The 17,186-nt window shown below is 36.4% G+C and overlaps 2 protein-coding genes across 7 annotated transcripts in view; one reads left to right on the forward strand and one right to left on the reverse strand.

Annotated features, from left to right (window-relative positions):
- Positions 1 to 1,605: 1,605 nt before the first annotated feature.
- On the forward strand, positions 1,606 to 11,034 carry LOC108181101 (uncharacterized). 2 transcript variants are annotated; one of them, XM_073937245.1, is made up of 6 exons: positions 1,606 to 1,763; positions 2,681 to 3,010; positions 5,221 to 5,523; positions 5,649 to 5,762; positions 6,758 to 6,822; positions 10,189 to 11,034. In XM_073937245.1, the coding sequence occupies exons 1-6, from the start codon at positions 1,721 to 1,723 to the stop codon at positions 10,240 to 10,242; spliced, it is 909 nt and encodes a 302-aa protein (XP_073793346.1). In that variant the 5' UTR covers positions 1,606 to 1,720; the 3' UTR covers positions 10,243 to 11,034. The 2 variants fall into 2 exon arrangements, with proteins under 2 accessions (XP_073793346.1, XP_073793347.1); XM_073937246.1 differs by lacking the exon at positions 2,681 to 3,010 and having other exon boundaries at positions 10,189 to 11,028.
- Positions 11,035 to 13,318: 2,284 nt separating this feature from the next.
- The window catches only part of LOC137488996 (uncharacterized), a 28,095-nt gene continuing 24,227 nt past the window's right edge, over positions 13,319 to 17,186 (reverse strand). For all 5 annotated transcript variants that reach the window (XM_073937247.1, XM_068216564.2, XM_073937249.1 and 2 more), the window contains one exon: positions 13,319 to 16,435. In XM_073937247.1, coding sequence (XP_073793348.1) covers positions 16,329 to 16,435 — 107 coding nt within the window. In that variant the 3' untranslated portion in view covers positions 13,319 to 16,328. The remainder of the gene's footprint in view (positions 16,436 to 17,186) is intronic.

The raw sequence follows: 17,186 nt of genomic DNA on the forward strand, positions 1-17,186 counted from the left end.
ATCATCAGAGATCTAGCCCATGTAGAGTGCTGGAGAACTACAAGTCTGCCACCATATGAACTACAACTCCCTTCAGGCACCACACACACACACCTGTTCTGGTTTACCTTTGATTACACACAGCATGGGAGCTGCTCAAGAGCTGATCACTCAGACTATAGGTGCATCCCAAATCGCATACTTATGCAATATTCTATGCCATTTTGTAGAGTAAATAATGTAAGTAGTGCATTCACACTGAAAGCTGTAAAAATAATAATTCACTTTAATTAACCTGATGATGCACTTATTCAAGTGCTATAATGAAGTGTGGAATGATGGACACACTCGACAGCCGCAGGTTTGCTAATGTTGTGGAAGGGGCAACGCTATTTATTTTAGATTGTGAAAGCAAAATTCTCCTAGGAGAGTGATTATAGCGCCTCTGATGGTGAATGCAGTTATAATCATGGCAGGTATTATTTGGTACTTTGGTCATTTATTTCACTAATTTGACCACCGTCAAACATTATTAGGGAAATGGTTTGAATTTCCACATAGTAAAAAAACATTAGTGTAGTGTGGAACGACACTAATTATACACTATGCTGTTGAGTGTGTAAGTACATAGTGCATAAGTACATAGTGTATAATGTGCTATTTGGGACGCAGCTTATATAAACTGCTCAGATTGACACTCTCATTGCTGAGTCTTGTTACAGGTAGCAATTCTAAGCATATTATCCAGCCTAGGCTTTCTGTGTATTAATCCTTGACTTGTTTTTAGTGTCTTGATTCTCTGTTGCCTAGCCTGACTATTTACCTGTTTAAACTACGAATTCGGAATTCGGTTTTGCTTCTGTGTTGACCATTGCCTGCCTAACCATTCTCTTTTGAATAAAGTGCTGCACGTGGATCCACAACTTTGCCAGCGTTTCCTTAGTTACAAACTTCTGGAGGTCTGGCCTCAATAAATCAAAATTGACTTTACTTTTTTACACCACTTTGGTAATGTAAATAAGCTGTCATTTAATAAGAATATGTCAATAACTCAATTTTGACAAAAAATGTCAGATAGAACCTTATAATTCTAAGGTGACGAAGTGGTTCCATACCTTTGAGTTTATATATTGTTTTACACTGAAAGGGGACATTTTGAACAATGTTTAGAAACTCCATAGAAAAAACAAATACAATTGGAGTCAATGGTTACAGGTTTCCAGCATTTGTTTAAAATATATTTTTAAGATGGAAACGGTCAAGTTTGTGACAAGTGAAGTGATTTAATTGTGATCATCATGGGGTGAACTATCCTTTTAGTGAGATCCCTAAACACAAAGTTTAATCAATTTTTGACAGATAAAAGACTTAAAAGCAAGAAAACGCCATGAAATCAATATAAACTGGAATTGAGGAGATGTATTTCCTTTTTGTGTTAACTGAATCCAGTAAAGACATGACCCACATGGCAAAAGCACAAAATGCATTAAACATACAGATGTCAGAAGGTGTAAACTAGTTAAATAAAGACATCGTTTCAGGAGGAAACTAAAATTGTTTTGCCAAAAAAAAGTCAAGATTTACCTTTTTTTTTACAATTAAATTCATGCTTGTTTCCTGGTTTTAGCTCTCGACATGAGGCTTTGCGTGAACGGGGAGTTTACTCTCTCACTGTGAGTTGTGTTCAACAGTGTTCACTTCTAAAAATATAACATTAGACGTCGACGAAGATTCGAAGAAAATGATTTTCTTATCTATATTGCTCCACTCGTTGCTTCTGCTTGGTAAGTGGCTTTTTCAGTAATAAAATAGCCTATACCTATAAACGATGCGTTTTTACGGATGAGGGCTTCCATTCGGCCAGTCACAAACTGTCAGGGCGCTGGTAATCATGACATGAGAAGCACTAGATATTTCGCCTTTTTTTTGCTTATAATTAATCAAAACGTGTTTTTATAACTCGGTTGATAACGGGACCACGGAGGTACCGAATAGTGAAATCTCAAAAAGGTAGCGCTGTCGCCTCACAGCATAAAGGTCGCTGGTTCGATCCTCGGCTGGGTCAGTTGGTGTCCCCCCACAGTCCAGACATGCAGGTGAATTGGGTAATCTAAATTGTCTGTAGTGAAAGAGTGTGTATGTTTCCCAGAGATGGAAAGGCATCCGCTGCATAATACCTGTGCTGAAAAAGTTGGCGGTTCATTCCACTGTGGCGACCCTGGGTTAATAAAGGGACTAAGCCAACAAGAAAATGAATGAATGAAGTTGAAATACATACGCCCGAGAGTGCGCAATTTGTGAGTGTGATCACCAAGTGCTCTTAACCTGCAGGTTAACTTGAGTCAGATATATGCAGATACTTTACTAAAAAAAATGGTACAGATTTACTTTAAAGTGTTTTTTATGACTGAGTTTAAACTAAAATATTAAGTTGAACATTGGAAAGTTTGTTTGCTGAAATTCAGCCCTAAAGTGTTTCCAACCATTCATTTTCTTTTCGTCTAAGTCCCTTTATTGATCAGTTGTCACCAAAGCGGAATGAACTGCCAACTTATCCATCATGTTTTATGTAGCGGATGCCCTTCCAGCCCCAATCCATCACTGTTTCCACAGCGCACTACAAAACATTAATATTTAATTTAGTGCACAAAAGGATATTGGAAGTGATTTCAGACACAACTAAGTAACTTTCTGTCTTCAGGTATGGCTGCTGCTGATGGACGGGAGGTGATGTTAGTGTCAGTGATGGAGGGAGATTCAATCACTTTGAACCCTGTGCTTACTGATATACAGAAAAATAAATTGCTGTATACATTTGGAGCAGAAGGCGCTCTCATAGCTCTCAAAGATGGAAATCACATCTCAGTAAATTATGATGTCTCTAATGAGAGATTTGAAGGCAGATTACATCTAGATCAGACTGGAGCTCTGACCATCAGTGACAGCAAAACCTCAGACTCTGGACTTTATGTACTGAGTATCAAAGGAGGACAAGAAGGCCAAGTCAAGAATTTCAGTGTTATCGTCTATTGTAAGTTTGTTGATGAGTCAAATTTTTTACATTTAAATATATGTAGTGATTGGGCGATGTATGTAGAGTATTATTAATTAAATCTTGTCATATATTAAAAGGTTTCTGACATGCTTTTGACTCTTATGCATTAGTTAGTATTTTGTGTTTGCCTGACCCTTGAGCTTTTTGCACCCATTCATAAACCTGGCATTTTTTTCTAGTCGTATGTTCTTCAGATAAACCTCTGTTTCTTTTGGCTCAATATGTATTTTAAATGATCTTAGAAGAGTTTTTTTTTTTTTTTTGTGGTTACGTCAAAACGTAAAAAGGAAAAAAAAGCATCTAGCTTCTCTTAAAAGAAAAACACCTATGCTAAAACTGCTTACTGTACATCTGCATATTATTTTTCCTAGAACCAGCTTATATTCAAGGTAATGTGTACTTTTGGACACATGTCCCTGAATACATACATTTTGTATGCCTTAATGTAGAAAAGGAGACAAAGAAGGTTTGTGTTTTAGTCTACAGTCTGAAACTGTTGGAATCACATCTTCAGAATCATTTTTGGGGTGCATCTCTTCTATCTAACTCTGAATGTTTACATAAATTATTTTAGTGTACTTTAACTCTTCGTTCAATTCAACTTCTTGATTAATTGAATTACTCTTGACTTTAACAAAGTCTGCTTAATATAAACTCTCTCTAATGGTTATTGGGTTTAGTATCAAAATGTAGTTTTATTAATTGGAATGCTGTTGACCAAATGAATCGTATTTGTGATATCACTGCTTGTTGATTTGTGAAATATCAATAAATATCAAACAAGAGCTTGAAAAGTCAGTTTTAAAGTATGGTCAAATTATTTAATACTTGGTAATTAATTAGCAATTTTGTTCCAAATTAATTGTCTGACGTTGATAAAATTTAGCATCACTTGTCTATGTTAAATGTACAATTTTAAAACAATTAAAGTTGTTCATAAGCATATGTTTTGTTTGTTTGTTTTAGGCCGGCTTAAGCCACTGGTCTAAACTAGGGAACCAAGAACGAAAATGTGAATGTTCCAATTGTATTAGTCAAGTTCAGAAACAAATCATATAGAGTGATTTTTAAACCGACTTAACACGTTAAGCAAAAATAGAATAAGCTTTCTCAATGTTTTGCTCTTGCATCTCAGATCTGGTGATAATATCTCAGGTTCAAAATCACATGAACCTTTTTTTCCTAAAGTTGTGGCATAATACCATGAAGTAAAACTTTAAAAAAAATAAATACTTTGATACAGATATTTAAAAAAATGCATATACGAACAATGATTAAAAGTACAATAGTAATAGTAAAAGTATCAACCCTGGCTCATTTTTGATTCGCACCCCTGCATACATTTCTGGACAGCATGTAATACATCTCAAGAAGTATGTTTTGTTTGCAGATTTTCTTTTCGCAGATTCACCAGAGGTCTTTTGTGTGTGCTTTTTTAGATCTAAAATTTCTTCCGCGACTATCACTCGCGCCTGCTCTTCACGCATAAATTTACCAGAGGCCGCGGTCGACTAACTGACTGACTGACCGACCGATATGATGTTTAAATAGTCTGTGTAATAAGCCCTTGATTAGCTTTCAGCCATGTTTGTGTGTGTAATCATCAGAGAACCGGAACAGGTGTGTGTGTGAGTTGCATGAGGTGAAATGTAGTTCATAAAGTGACAGAATCGTAGTCCGGGTGAAGGTCTGTGTTTACCAGCGATCTGCAAGCCTGAATCGCTTGTGATCGTGACAATGACAAAGCAAACTTTTTTAACCTGTGGTTTGGTTTTTTTTTCCCGTCGACTGTCATCCATTTTGATTTGAGCTTTAGACCTCATGGCCACAGCTCTTTTTGTACACAGTAATACTGTTATTTTCCTCTGAGTCAATATTGAGTCATATTTATGCATGTTTTAGCTTAATATTTCACCTAAATGAATATAAATCAATAATAGTTCAATCTTTGAATCCTGAATATTTGGGTATTTTTAGGGACACACAACATAAAAAGATAACCAGCGTTACTAGGCCAGTCATATAACTGTACATACCAGTTATTTTTTATATTGGCTTTTGTTTTATTTTCCTTTATGTTTATTTATTTTCCTGTTCTGTATTTGATTTTCTTTGTAATTGCTTAATCGGTCACAAAAAGCCCTTAAAAAAAAGCATACTTTATATTTATTTTCCATGTTTTTCAGCTCGTCTACCTGCTCCTGTCATTATCAGAACTTGCCCACAAAATTCATCTTCATCTGTATCTGAACATTCAGAAGTGCCCAGATGTGAGCTGCTGTGTTCAGTGGTGAATGTGAGTGCTGTGAGTCTCTCCTGGTACAAAGGAAACAGTTTATTATCCAGCATCAGTGTGTCTCATCTCAGCAGCAGCAACTCTCTACCTCTGGAGATTGACCATCTGAATGAATCCTACAGCTGTGTTATTGATAATTCGTTCACCAACAGGACTGAACATCTCAACTTTGATCTCTGCCATCCATGTTCAGGTATGAATTTATGAAATCCTCACAAATATCTAAAATATTGCATTCTCTTTTTCTCAGTACAGTATTAGGCCAACATTTTGATTGAAAAGGTGTTTGGTATTAATTAAATGTTCTGTCTGTTACAGAATTAAAACCATTATACATACAGCTGATCTGTGTTGCGGCTGGACTTCTGTTTATTATAGCTGCAATTTGGTCGATCTGCATCTGCAAGAAACGCAAAAAAATCAGTCAAGAAGGCAAGTGCTTAAAACCCAAAATATTGGTGTCAATAAAGTCCACACAAAATCAAAATCGAAAAAGTTTAGTTTTCTCTTCTTAATGTAAACAGATAATCCTTGGATGTGAATCCACAGAAGTTCCTTCTTTGATAACTTTGGCTTGTCCTTAACAATTAGTTGTGAGGAGGAGCATTAAATTAAAACTCCGCCCTCTGCCCTAATAAAACTCTTCACTGTTAGGATCACCAGAACACTCACATTCAACTAAACTACATATCCCATCATGTACTTCACTCACACACCAGTCCCAGTTCACCCTCTGATTACATTCACACAGCTAAAGCTGTTCAGGACTAGTCACATGAGTTTGTTCATAACGTGTTGTTGAAATGAACAGGAACAATATCCAAATGTAGCCACTAACAAAAGGGTTTATTTTTAACACAACAAGTTTTGTAATAATAACTCATGATAGGCCATTGAATTACTTGATACGAATACATAATTGTTGATGTGGATCAAAGTCAGTTATTCAGCTTATACTATGGTTTAGATGTTGTATTTCTGACATTTGTCAGGTTTTTGTCCTGCGTGCTGGACTTGATTCTTACGAATCTGATCCAATTTCTTCTGTTGACTGATTTTTGACAGTTTTAGGTGTAAAATATCTGAAATTATTCAGCATAGTAAAATGGAGCAGTAATGCTCTCAAAGCCTGCCTGGAACTACTTTAGCTGTGTGTTCATATAAAAATAACAGCATGGGTTGGGACCCACCAAGCCAATGGCAAACAATAGCACAGATGAAACCTAACTGTTTGTTGCCTCGTGTCTGCTCATGTCTGGACCAAAAATCTTTGTGTTTCTTCTTGATTTGAGTTGTTTACTTGTTACTTGTCACTACATCACACTCATGTTCTGAGTTGTTGCTGAAGAACCAGAATCAAGCATTAAGCATTCAACAGCCCCAAAGTATAAGTTGCTTTAATATGTCTGTTATTATTGTTTAAACAGATCAGGAAACTACAGAGGTCACTTACATTACTCCAAATTTCTACAAAAGAAAACAACAGAAACCAGTAAGTTCATTTATGTTGTATTACATCTGTATCTGTATTATATCTCAATCTTACTTCCAGCAATAAAGCAGGTTTAGAAATCACACACTAAAACATCATATCGAATATTTTTTAACTCTCTCCCCACCTGCATTTTTAAGTTGCCATTTTGACAGCCCTCTGAATTTTTCTTCGAAAATATGACACCAGCATTTCCTGCTTGCATTCTGCACTCAGTGGGGTACTTGAACATCACTGATAGGCCAGTGTGTTCACATGTTCAACAAATATGACTGTGATTGGCTCCAATGATCATCACTTGATTCTCTTCACTGAGCGCTTGCACGGACAAATGGACAAGGAAGATTTTGAAAGCTGCTTCTATCAGCTGCTCATACTGTATATCAGCTCATAGATTAGCTGATAGACGTAGTTTTCAGACTCTCCTGTGTTTCCTCACTCTGTGAAGAAAGTGATGATCATCTATTTTAGCCAATAACAGTATGGACACACTGGCCAGTCAGAGGTGTTACAGAACTTGCTCAACATCAATAACATGCAAGTGATCTTTTCTCTTTTAGAATTTCAGTACTGTATTGATCCCAAAAGTGAGTAAACATGACCCCAGTATATTTTGTTGAATCTGCTATGTTTGCAATAGTAAATGTACCTGCTGTTATAGATCATAACATAACAAAAAGCCCTGACATATAATTTACAGCACATGCAAACTCTGGCATCCTAATAAAATTTTAACTATAATGCTGCCATGGCCAGATTACAAGAAACAGTAAAGCAGGGGTGTCCAAACTCGGTCCTGGAGGGCCGGTATCCTGGAGAGTTTAGCTCCAATCCTAATCAAACACACCTGAACCAGCTAATCGAGCTCTTACTAGATATACTAGAAACTTCCTGGCAGGAGTGTTGATTGAAGCTAGTTGGAGATAAACTCTCCAGAAAACCGGTCCTCCAGGACTGAGTTTGCACACCCATGAAGTAAAGATTAACTAATTTTTTTTTCTGGGTCTCCAGGCCATGCAGCCTATCCATGTCACATCTCCATTAACCAAAATCGTGGGGTCTTTGCTGGTCCAATAACACAGATTATGTCTTGAGTTGTATTCAGAATTCTGTATTCAACACTGCTGTCATGCTGTTGTCAAATGACACAAATCTGAGAATTTGATAGATGAATTGATCAATTGTCTTCCAGGCTTTCAGTTGACTTTTTTCCTCAGTAAATTATTAAAGAACATCTTTAGCTGAATCCGTGATCATTGGTGATTAGTATAACATGAGTCAATAATTATTTTATTTTAGATTTACAATAAACTTACAAATAAGTCCATATCAGTACCAGTGGCTCCTGGCAGCACACTGACAACATTGTGCAAGAAATTGAATATTGTTTACAATATTAGTAAGGGATAATCAACCGATTGCCGTGTGTAAAAGGTGCAATATGTAAGATTGACACCAAGTGGTTGAACTAGGTATTGCAGTCTAAATTCAAAACACTTTTTTTCACCAGGCCCCTTCATCGATGACTCTATGCGAATGCAGTTGCCAGATTGTCGACAGTCGTGCCTGACTGTCAAGCCTAAACCATATCCTAATTACACACGGTGACACACAATAAAATGATCCTTTTAAAAAGAATGTTAAAATGAATTTTTTATGCTAACCATTGTTTGAAATTTGTATTTTAGAAGTAGTTTATATTTCTTTAAACTAATCAAAACATACATACAACCCCTTTAAAGGGTTTTGAATGTATGTAGGAGATTGTGTATGTGCATGTTAATGACAAAGGTATATCTAATAGCTCATATAATGTGTTAGTTACACTTTGCAAATATTTTGGAGCAAATTCGCTACTAAACAGACTAAACAGCTCCTTTCAGGCACAGAACACGACTCTTGTTGCAGTTGGCTTTTTTCCATTTGTTGTGTTTACATGCAGCTTTTTGGTCCAGATGGGATCCAATGTGACGTAACCACACAGTTGGGTTTTGTTGGTGCTGTTTGGTGTCGGCTTGATGATTCTTTTGCTGTGAATATCCATTCATCTCACAGGGTGGACAACAAGCTGCTGATTAGACAGCATATGATTATTGCACAGGTGTGCCTTAGGCTGGCTGCAATAAAAGATTTGGTTGACAAAATTTGGTTGTTTTGAAACGTAAATTTTATATGCAACTACATGCAACATACTCAACAAAACATAACTGCTTGCTCCTACTTCATTCAATTAGTAGTGACCAGTGCATAGTGCAAACGGGACCACATTAAGGGCCTACTCACATTATGCTAACCGTACCGTGGCCAGGCCCGTTTCCCGGATCGTTTGAGAAGTGTTAGTGCGCTGAATCGGGCTTAAGCATGGTTCACTTGGCCGGCCCTGGCCCGGTTGGAAGAGGTGGGCCTGAGAGCGGTTCACTTGGGCTCACTTTGGGCAAACGTGCCAAAGCCCAAAACTGAAAGCGAGACGTGACTTTTAAGGGGATGTTTCATATGGATTTATTAATCATTCTTACTGTTCAGTGAACGCAAACTGCCGTAGTTTATTAAAGACGCAAACCCCTCACTGCACGACAGCTGCGCACCTTCAGCAGACCTCCTCATTCCTGCAGCACGAGGACTTTATGGTGAAATATCTGACTGCGTGTCACCGCATCCCAAAGGACTGTTTGGCGAAATATTTGACTGCATGTCACTGCATATCAAACGACTGATACGATATAACTAGAGAAATCTCCTCTGTGTGGCTGAGTGAGAGCGCTTCTCACTAAACAGCGCAGCATCGATGACATAAGCATGCCGAGGCCTGATTGTGGTGTGAGCGCGGGTCATCGGGGGAGACGGGAGGGGGGCAAGCATGCTTTGGCCCGGTTCGAGGCAACTGTACTTAGTGTGAGGTTGGCCTCACAGTGCAGTGTGTGGGTGAGAAGGGGGCAGTGTTTCGATGTGATCCGGTTATGTTGTAGTTCTGTGACTGCTGGTGTTGGTTGCTGTATGGTTAAAAATTATGACAGATAAAGTAACTAGGTTAATTTCAATTTAAATAAATAAAAATTAAATAAAATATTAATCTAATATTTTGGGGCGGTTTTCTCTGCATTTTGCAAGTTTTGGACAGCGTTTGGGCTGGAAAAATTAGCTATATCTGGCACACTGTCCAAATCACTGCATATTCTTTAATGACAAACTGAAGGAAGAAGTCATCTACATCCTGGATAGCTGGAGGGTGATTAAATTAGAATCTGTTTTTCATTTTGAGTGAATTATCTTCTTAAGAAACTCTAAAAACACAAAGGATTCAAAAGAATTTTGTGCTAAAATAATTGTATGCATATATGATTTGGACATCTGTGTGTTTTATTACAGAAAATGAATGAGGAGCAAGAGGTGGTGTATGCAGGAGTCGCGGTCAGACGATGAATTATACAATATTTTCTGTTTGCTAAACTATTTAATTGTATCAATGCTGTTTCTTTGTGTAAACCTTTTATTCAACCTTTCAAAGCTGTGTACAATAGAATGTTTAATAGTGTAAATATGATTCAAATACAAAATTACTGCATGAACAATAAAAAATATTTTGCCTCCTCAAATTCTACTGGGCATTAGATTAAATACTTTCCAAAGGTGTTCTGTTTCAGTCCAGAAAAAATGAAAAAAGAAAGAAGAAAAAATAGTAGGCAATTTACTGTAATAAAATTACAAATAGTACACTGTAGTGGCAATTTTCTTTAAAGAGGCTTTCTCTGTGGTAAAAAAAACAAAGTCTTACCTGGGATGTCTTTTCAAAGGTCAAAATCATAAAGCAACAACAGTTTCTGTAGAGTGAGACACGGAAACAGAGTGGGCTCACTCTTTTATCTGGTTTGTGCTGCTTACGAGGTCAATTCTAATTTGGCCCATTCTGTACTGCATCAGGTGTTTCTACTGTTTCTGACCTATGCCCCTTTCTCAGCATATATCTGACAACCATAGCTGTTACCCAAGCCCCCTACACATCGTATATCAGACGGCCTTTCAAAGTAAACCTTTAGGATGGGGGACAAGGACCAGATAGTCACGTACAGGAATGACAGGTTGTATGGAAAAATGCATACACAGTTGAAAATGAATACAAGTGACTTTTCCATTTCACTCACACTCTAAAAATGAGTTGTAAGCAAGTTACCACTACACATGCACATCTAAAAATGAATTTAAATCACAACACATAAAAAAAAAAAATGTAAAAAAAGGAGAATTAAATAACTTGCAAATTTAAAAGAACATTTACAGTTGCAATCAGAATTATTGGGTATTATTATTATTATTAATATATATATATATATATATATATATATATATATATATATATATATATATATATATATATATATATATATATATATATATATATATTTTTTTTTTTTTTTTTTTTTTAAAAACATTTTGTGGTCAAAATTATTAGCCCCTTTAAGCAATTTTTTCGCTAGTCTTAAAAACTTAAAACTAAAAATTGTTATACAATAACTTGCTAAATTACTCTTACCTGCCTAATTAACCTAGTTAAGCCTTTAAATGTCACTTTAAGCTGTATAGAAGGGTCTTGAAAAATATCTAGTCAAATATTATTTACTGTCATCATGGCAAAGATAAAATAAATCAGTTATTAGAGATGAAACTATTATGTTTAGAAATGTGCTGAAAAAAATCTCCCTGTTAAACAGAAATTGAGGGAAAAAAATAAAGGGCAACTAATAATTCAGGGGGTTAAATATTTCTAATTGCAGCTGTAGATAAAAAAAATGTTCTTAAGCCTTTTAAATCCTCAAATCGAAGTCAAAATTATGTATTTTATCATTATTAGCTTTATTTATTGCGAAGTATGTCCACTCTTGATTAAAATACAGCATATACTACAAACTATTTCAATACATTTACATACTTTAGACTTGTACAGGAATATAGTCATCACCTGACAACTAAGAGTTAAAATAATGTGAAAAAGTTTGGCCACCCGCTTACCATTTGTAAAACAAAATGCGCGTGACACTGAATTGATGATGTATAAAATGGGGGATGCTGCAAGCAAAGGTCACCATAATCAATCCAATAGCATTTAGTGTGAAACACCGATTTCAGGCTTCTTAACAGGATAAACAATATACACGCAAAAAGGTGACAAACATTTTCTCAGCACAGTGATGACCTTTAGGTTAAAGACAGTTCTGACTTCACTGACTGTCAAAACTGACAACTGCAGAGAAATAAAACATTGATGTGTGAAAAACATGCTCAAACCATGTTTACCACAAACATCTGTCACAAAGTGTTCAGGTCGATGCACGCTGTTTTTAATGATCATCTTTGGTGTAGACTTATTTTATACTGTAGTTGCAATCATTATATTCAACCCCAGCATCGGTATGCATAAATGTTGAAATTCAATTCAGTTGCGTGTCGTTTGAGCTAAATCAAATGTATCTGTATCAAACCACTTCACGACAACCATAAGTTAAACATGGCACTCAACATAATTTAGCTATTTGAAAATGCTTGACAAGCTAAGAAAGTGAACTGATAAGAAAGACGTCAAGTGTAGTTACACTTTGTCAGGGTTTTACAAACTGTTAAAGCAAACCCTGACAAGCAGTCTCAAAAGCCAAGCAACAAGTTGCAAAAGGTGCAGATTTGATAAGTGTGAAAGAAGTGTGAAAACCAGAGCAGAAACTCAACGGTTTATTGGAAAGATTACTCTCAGTGCTGAACAATGACATTATGCGTTCTAGGCTTGGCAATTAACAATAAACATGTAAAACTGCAAATGTTTAAATGACATATACACCAATCAATGATAATTAATACTCATGATCAATGTTACAATTTCCCTACTGAAAAAACCTAGCCTAGGCTGGTTGGCTGGTTATAACTGGTCAACCAGGCTGGTTTTAGAGGGGTTTTGGCCATTTCAAGGCAGATTTCCAGCTATTTCCAGCATGTTCTTAGCTGGTCAAGCAAAAAAAATAAATAAATGACCAACCTAATTCAGCTTGACCAGCCTGGTTTAAGCTGAGCATATCTGGTTTTAACTCCCAGCCTAGTTAGGCTGGTCAAGCTGGAAACCAGCATGGAATGGTCAAAACCCCTAAAACCAGCCTGGTTGACTAGACAAAGCCAGCCTAGGCTGGTTTAAGCTGTTTTCTCATCAGGGATATCTAATAAACAGTGATTGTTTTCGCGCCCTCTTGAGGCTGAATACGGAAGTTTAAACGCCCCCTCACTGATTTTACTGACGAGCCAAAACATTAGCCACCACAGGTGAAACTAATATCACTGATCATCTTTTAACAAATCACAAAGTAAGTTCTCAGTAGATCGGACAGTAAAACAAACAAACAAACAAACAAACAAACGCCATTCAACATGTCGGACGCGGGAATTAGTAAGGAAAACGATCTGAGCAACTTTGAAATGGGGATGATGGGAAGAAGACTGAATGAGAACATCTCTCAAACGGTAAGATTATCTTTGTTACTTTTATTTGCCAAATAAACAACAGTGTACAATGAAAAAAAAGGACAAAGCAAATAATGATGCACAATGACAAAACCATTCCTTCAGAACAAGCCAACCAAAGAACTATGTCTATTGTTAACATTCTGCGATGAAAATAGTTTAGAATATTTAGAAGTATAAGATAACAACATTAAAAATGCAAACATAATTTCATATTTAGCTTCTGACTGATCAGTTTAGCTCCCTCTTGTGGTTGAATTTGGAACCACACACGTTAAAGGTATATTTAAATGACTTCCTAAAAAGGACACTTGGAGAACTTAGACTTTCATAAATGATATCCATAACATTCATAAACTTATCCACACTGAGTAAACCACAAACACACACAAATTACAGAACAGATTTTTTACTTTTGTAATTTCTCTCTGAAAAGTAACTTCATTAGGCTAAAATAGCAATTAAAAACAGCAATCTCAATGCATTGACAGTAAAAATTTAAGTTTTAGCTTTATTCAGAATTAATACTGGAAGGTAAACAGTACCAAAACAAAGGAGTGATACCATATTTCTTGCATATGTTTACATTCAAGTGCAACTGTTTGTCAAATGTAAAATTCATAAGTTGAAAAAGTATGCTATCTATCTATGTATCTATCTATGTATCTATCTATCTATCTATCTATCTATCTATCTATCTATCTATCTATCTATCTATCTATCTATCTATCTATCTATCTATCCAGACATACTATTTATGCAATTCAAAACTTTGAACTCAGATTTGGACCTATTTGATCCAAAATAACAGGATTATCCGGATCCCATCAGAAGGGTGGATTCAGTTTTTTTAGATAGATTTAGTAGATGAAAAATGTATTTAAGTGAATGATCACAAATTGAATGGTTACTGATGATATATAAATTCCTTCATATTTTAAGCCTATTTGAAGCATGTCATTTTTAATGAGATCTGGTAAACAACAACAAAACAATATCTAAGCAGTATTGTATTAGAACAAACTAAAACATGTAAAATGTTTGTTGGTTGCTGTGTTTCTGTTTCTTACCATTAAAACAATCAATGGCTGTTTGTGGCCGCTGGTATTTTGCCTACCTGTTGTTCTTTGCTAAGCTGTTGGTTGCATTTAAGGCTCTGGTAAACGGGATTTGGTAATCCTGAAATTTGGTATTAGGATCACAGTACAATCCAATGTTTTTAAATATTTATTCTTTAAAAACTGTCATAAAAGTCAGATTGTTCAGTTAATCATGGATGGCAAAACCTGGCATTTCCAAATGTGGACCAATTTGATCCAGATTAAAGATTTTCACATCCTGCTCTATTTTGAGTCAACAAAAATATCGCCATTAGCTATGTTTCTATCCAAAAAATTGAAAAACTTTTATGAACAAAACTGGATTATCGCATAAAAGACGTGCGAACAAAAGCAGCGTTACCATCCGAAGAGTCAAAGACAACAAAATCATCACTTCCTAATAATCTGGCGCCAAATATCAAAAGTAAAAACAGAATTTGCTGCAGTAGGAGAAGCTGCATGAATCTTTTCTTCATTTAATAAATGATTTGGGCCTTAGATTGCAATCCTGACAAGCCGTAAACGCGAGGTTATGTTTGAAGGCGTGAGAGGGGGTCTTAGCTGACCAACCTAACAGACACTCTTAATTCTGGAAGTCATTAACAATATAATTACACTAATACTGAGATGGTTAAGGCGTTTTAGAATGACCATGTTGGTAATATGCATGTTCATATCACTGCATAAATTATTTATTACACACATGGTTATTATAAGGCATTCTACGGCCAAAACTCAACCATAATGCAGAGTTCAGACTGCACAATTTGTTTAAGCAGTCACATCACAGATGTTTTCACACTGCATGACTATCTGGGGTAGCGTTCTCTCACTGATGTGTTTACACTACTAGAGGCATCTGCAACAGGAGGTTTCACATTGCATGACTTTACAAAAGGAGAATCGCAGATAACTTTGTCTCTGTCTTCCAAACACATTGGACAACCAAACACGCAAGAAGTCATATGACCAACACAAGGTCATGTAGTATATCTTTTGTAGTTAACTACATAATGAGAAAGAAGCCTTTAGTGGGGTGGAAAATGTGCCTATTTTGCTCACTTTGGTTTAGAAGGGAATTAGCAATGTCTCTTAAACTTTTTTCGACCTGGTTGTGGAATTGCTCAAATGCCATGTCAAACAGACACGGGTGCTCCTGCCAAATTTTCACTAGTTTTACCTCCACTTCTTGGCTTCAAATAGACCAAAATAAGTGCTTTTAACTTCTCCACCAACCTCCAACTGGCCTACAGATAACTCAAACTAGTGGATGCTGCTGTCTCATTGGCTGTAGGTAATCTGCGATGTTATTTTCAATCAGAACAATTTCACACGACAGGATTTTGTTTCGCCAACTATCCTACGGGTGTCAGCGACTCATCAGCAATGCTTTCAGATCGCATCTTTGATAGTTAACACTGTGTGATTGTTACTCACATGGACGAGCACCGATATGCACTGATTTTAGGCATTTGTCTGCAATTTTTCTCAAAACCTGTTGCCCAATCAAATATCATGGCTAAAACCAAGCAGTCTGAACTCGGCATAAGAGAATAAGGACAACCGTTTCAGACAATGCGCTGGGTACACCACCCATTTTTCCCATCCTTAAAATAGCAAAAGTGGATTCAGACATACTTTAAGTGCATTTGCGCTGTGCGCTTGAGAGCATGTGATTGGATTGTTTAAATAGAGCCCATTGTTTTTTTATGTTGAGAGATTTCAAATAAAATGATTAATAATCAACAGCAGAATTTGTGATTACAGTTAAGCTAACAATTGTAATAACTTAGTAGTCACAAAATATCCAAAATTTAATAAACTGCTTAACACCACACGTTATTTCATTGGGCAGTTTCTATAGGCCCATAAAAGATGCTAAACCTTTACACTGGTGGCTGTCTTATCTCTTTAAACTGAGCTTGTCCCCTGCTGTTCCTTCATTCTTTGAGAAACTGCTCCGTTCGGCAACGGCGTCGTTTTAACTGCTGATTCGTTCGGTCCATTTCTGGTGGCATCTGAAAATCACACAAAGACAAAAGGTTTCAGGCATCATTACAATGTCAATTGTGAATTCACCTTCAGAAATCCAAATTACCAAAGTTTTCTAATGTGCAGACATGAGACTAATGCTGCGGTCACATGCGAAATTCTGTTGTACGGCGCTGCGGGAAGGGACAGGATTAAACAATATGATTAGTTATAAAAAAAAGTGAGCGACTGGTCCATATTTAAAATTTCTATCCAGAGAGGTCATGTTTTGATCTTTAATTGGTCTTACGCAGACATGTGATGTGATTTTGCAGGTCACTTGAACTTGCGTTTCCAGTCTGCCGTATTCGCATGCGTATGAATGGAAGTCTATGAGGCAAAAAGTGCAGTGTGACAGCGGCTTTAATCACAAAGCTTCCAGAACATGCAAACTCTCATGCAGAGGTGGACAGCAGGGTGACACAATTAAACCAAGGCAGGCCCGGCCCTAACCAATTTGGCGCCCTAGGTGAGATCCGTCGCATCGCAGTAAATTCCACTGCTAGTGTAAAGTCATAAGAAACTAAACAGCTTTTTGATCGACTACTACAAGCTAGGAAAATGTCAGATAAATATGCCAATGCAATTAACATTATAGCTGAATAGATCTAATATTTACACATTTGCTTGAGGAAGGAATGATGGGGTAGTTACATTAATATTACTATTTTTCAAAACATCTATGCCCTTCCATAACATTAGCTGACGTAAAACTAACAGATAGCACTATAGCTATTT

This window comes from Danio rerio, chromosome 22 (genome assembly GCF_049306965.1).
Source record: "Danio rerio strain Tuebingen ecotype United States chromosome 22, GRCz12tu, whole genome shotgun sequence".
NCBI classification, from domain to species: Eukaryota; Metazoa; Chordata; class Actinopteri; order Cypriniformes; family Danionidae; genus Danio; species Danio rerio.

What these genes read in the sequence shown, in the direction of transcription:
- LOC108181101 (XM_073937245.1), top strand. Translation starts at nt 1,721, where the DNA reads ATGATTTTCTTATCTATATTGCTCCACTCGTTGCTTCTGCTTG. An exon ending in CCACTCGTTGCTTCTGCTTG is followed by an intron (nt 1,764 to 2,680) that starts GTAAGTGGCTTT and finishes TTCTGTCTTCAG; the next exon opens with GTATGGCTGCTGCTGATGGA. An exon ending in AAAGAAAACAACAGAAACCA is followed by an intron (nt 6,823 to 10,188) that starts GTAAGTTCATTT and finishes GTTTTATTACAG; the next exon opens with AAAATGAATGAGGAGCAAGA.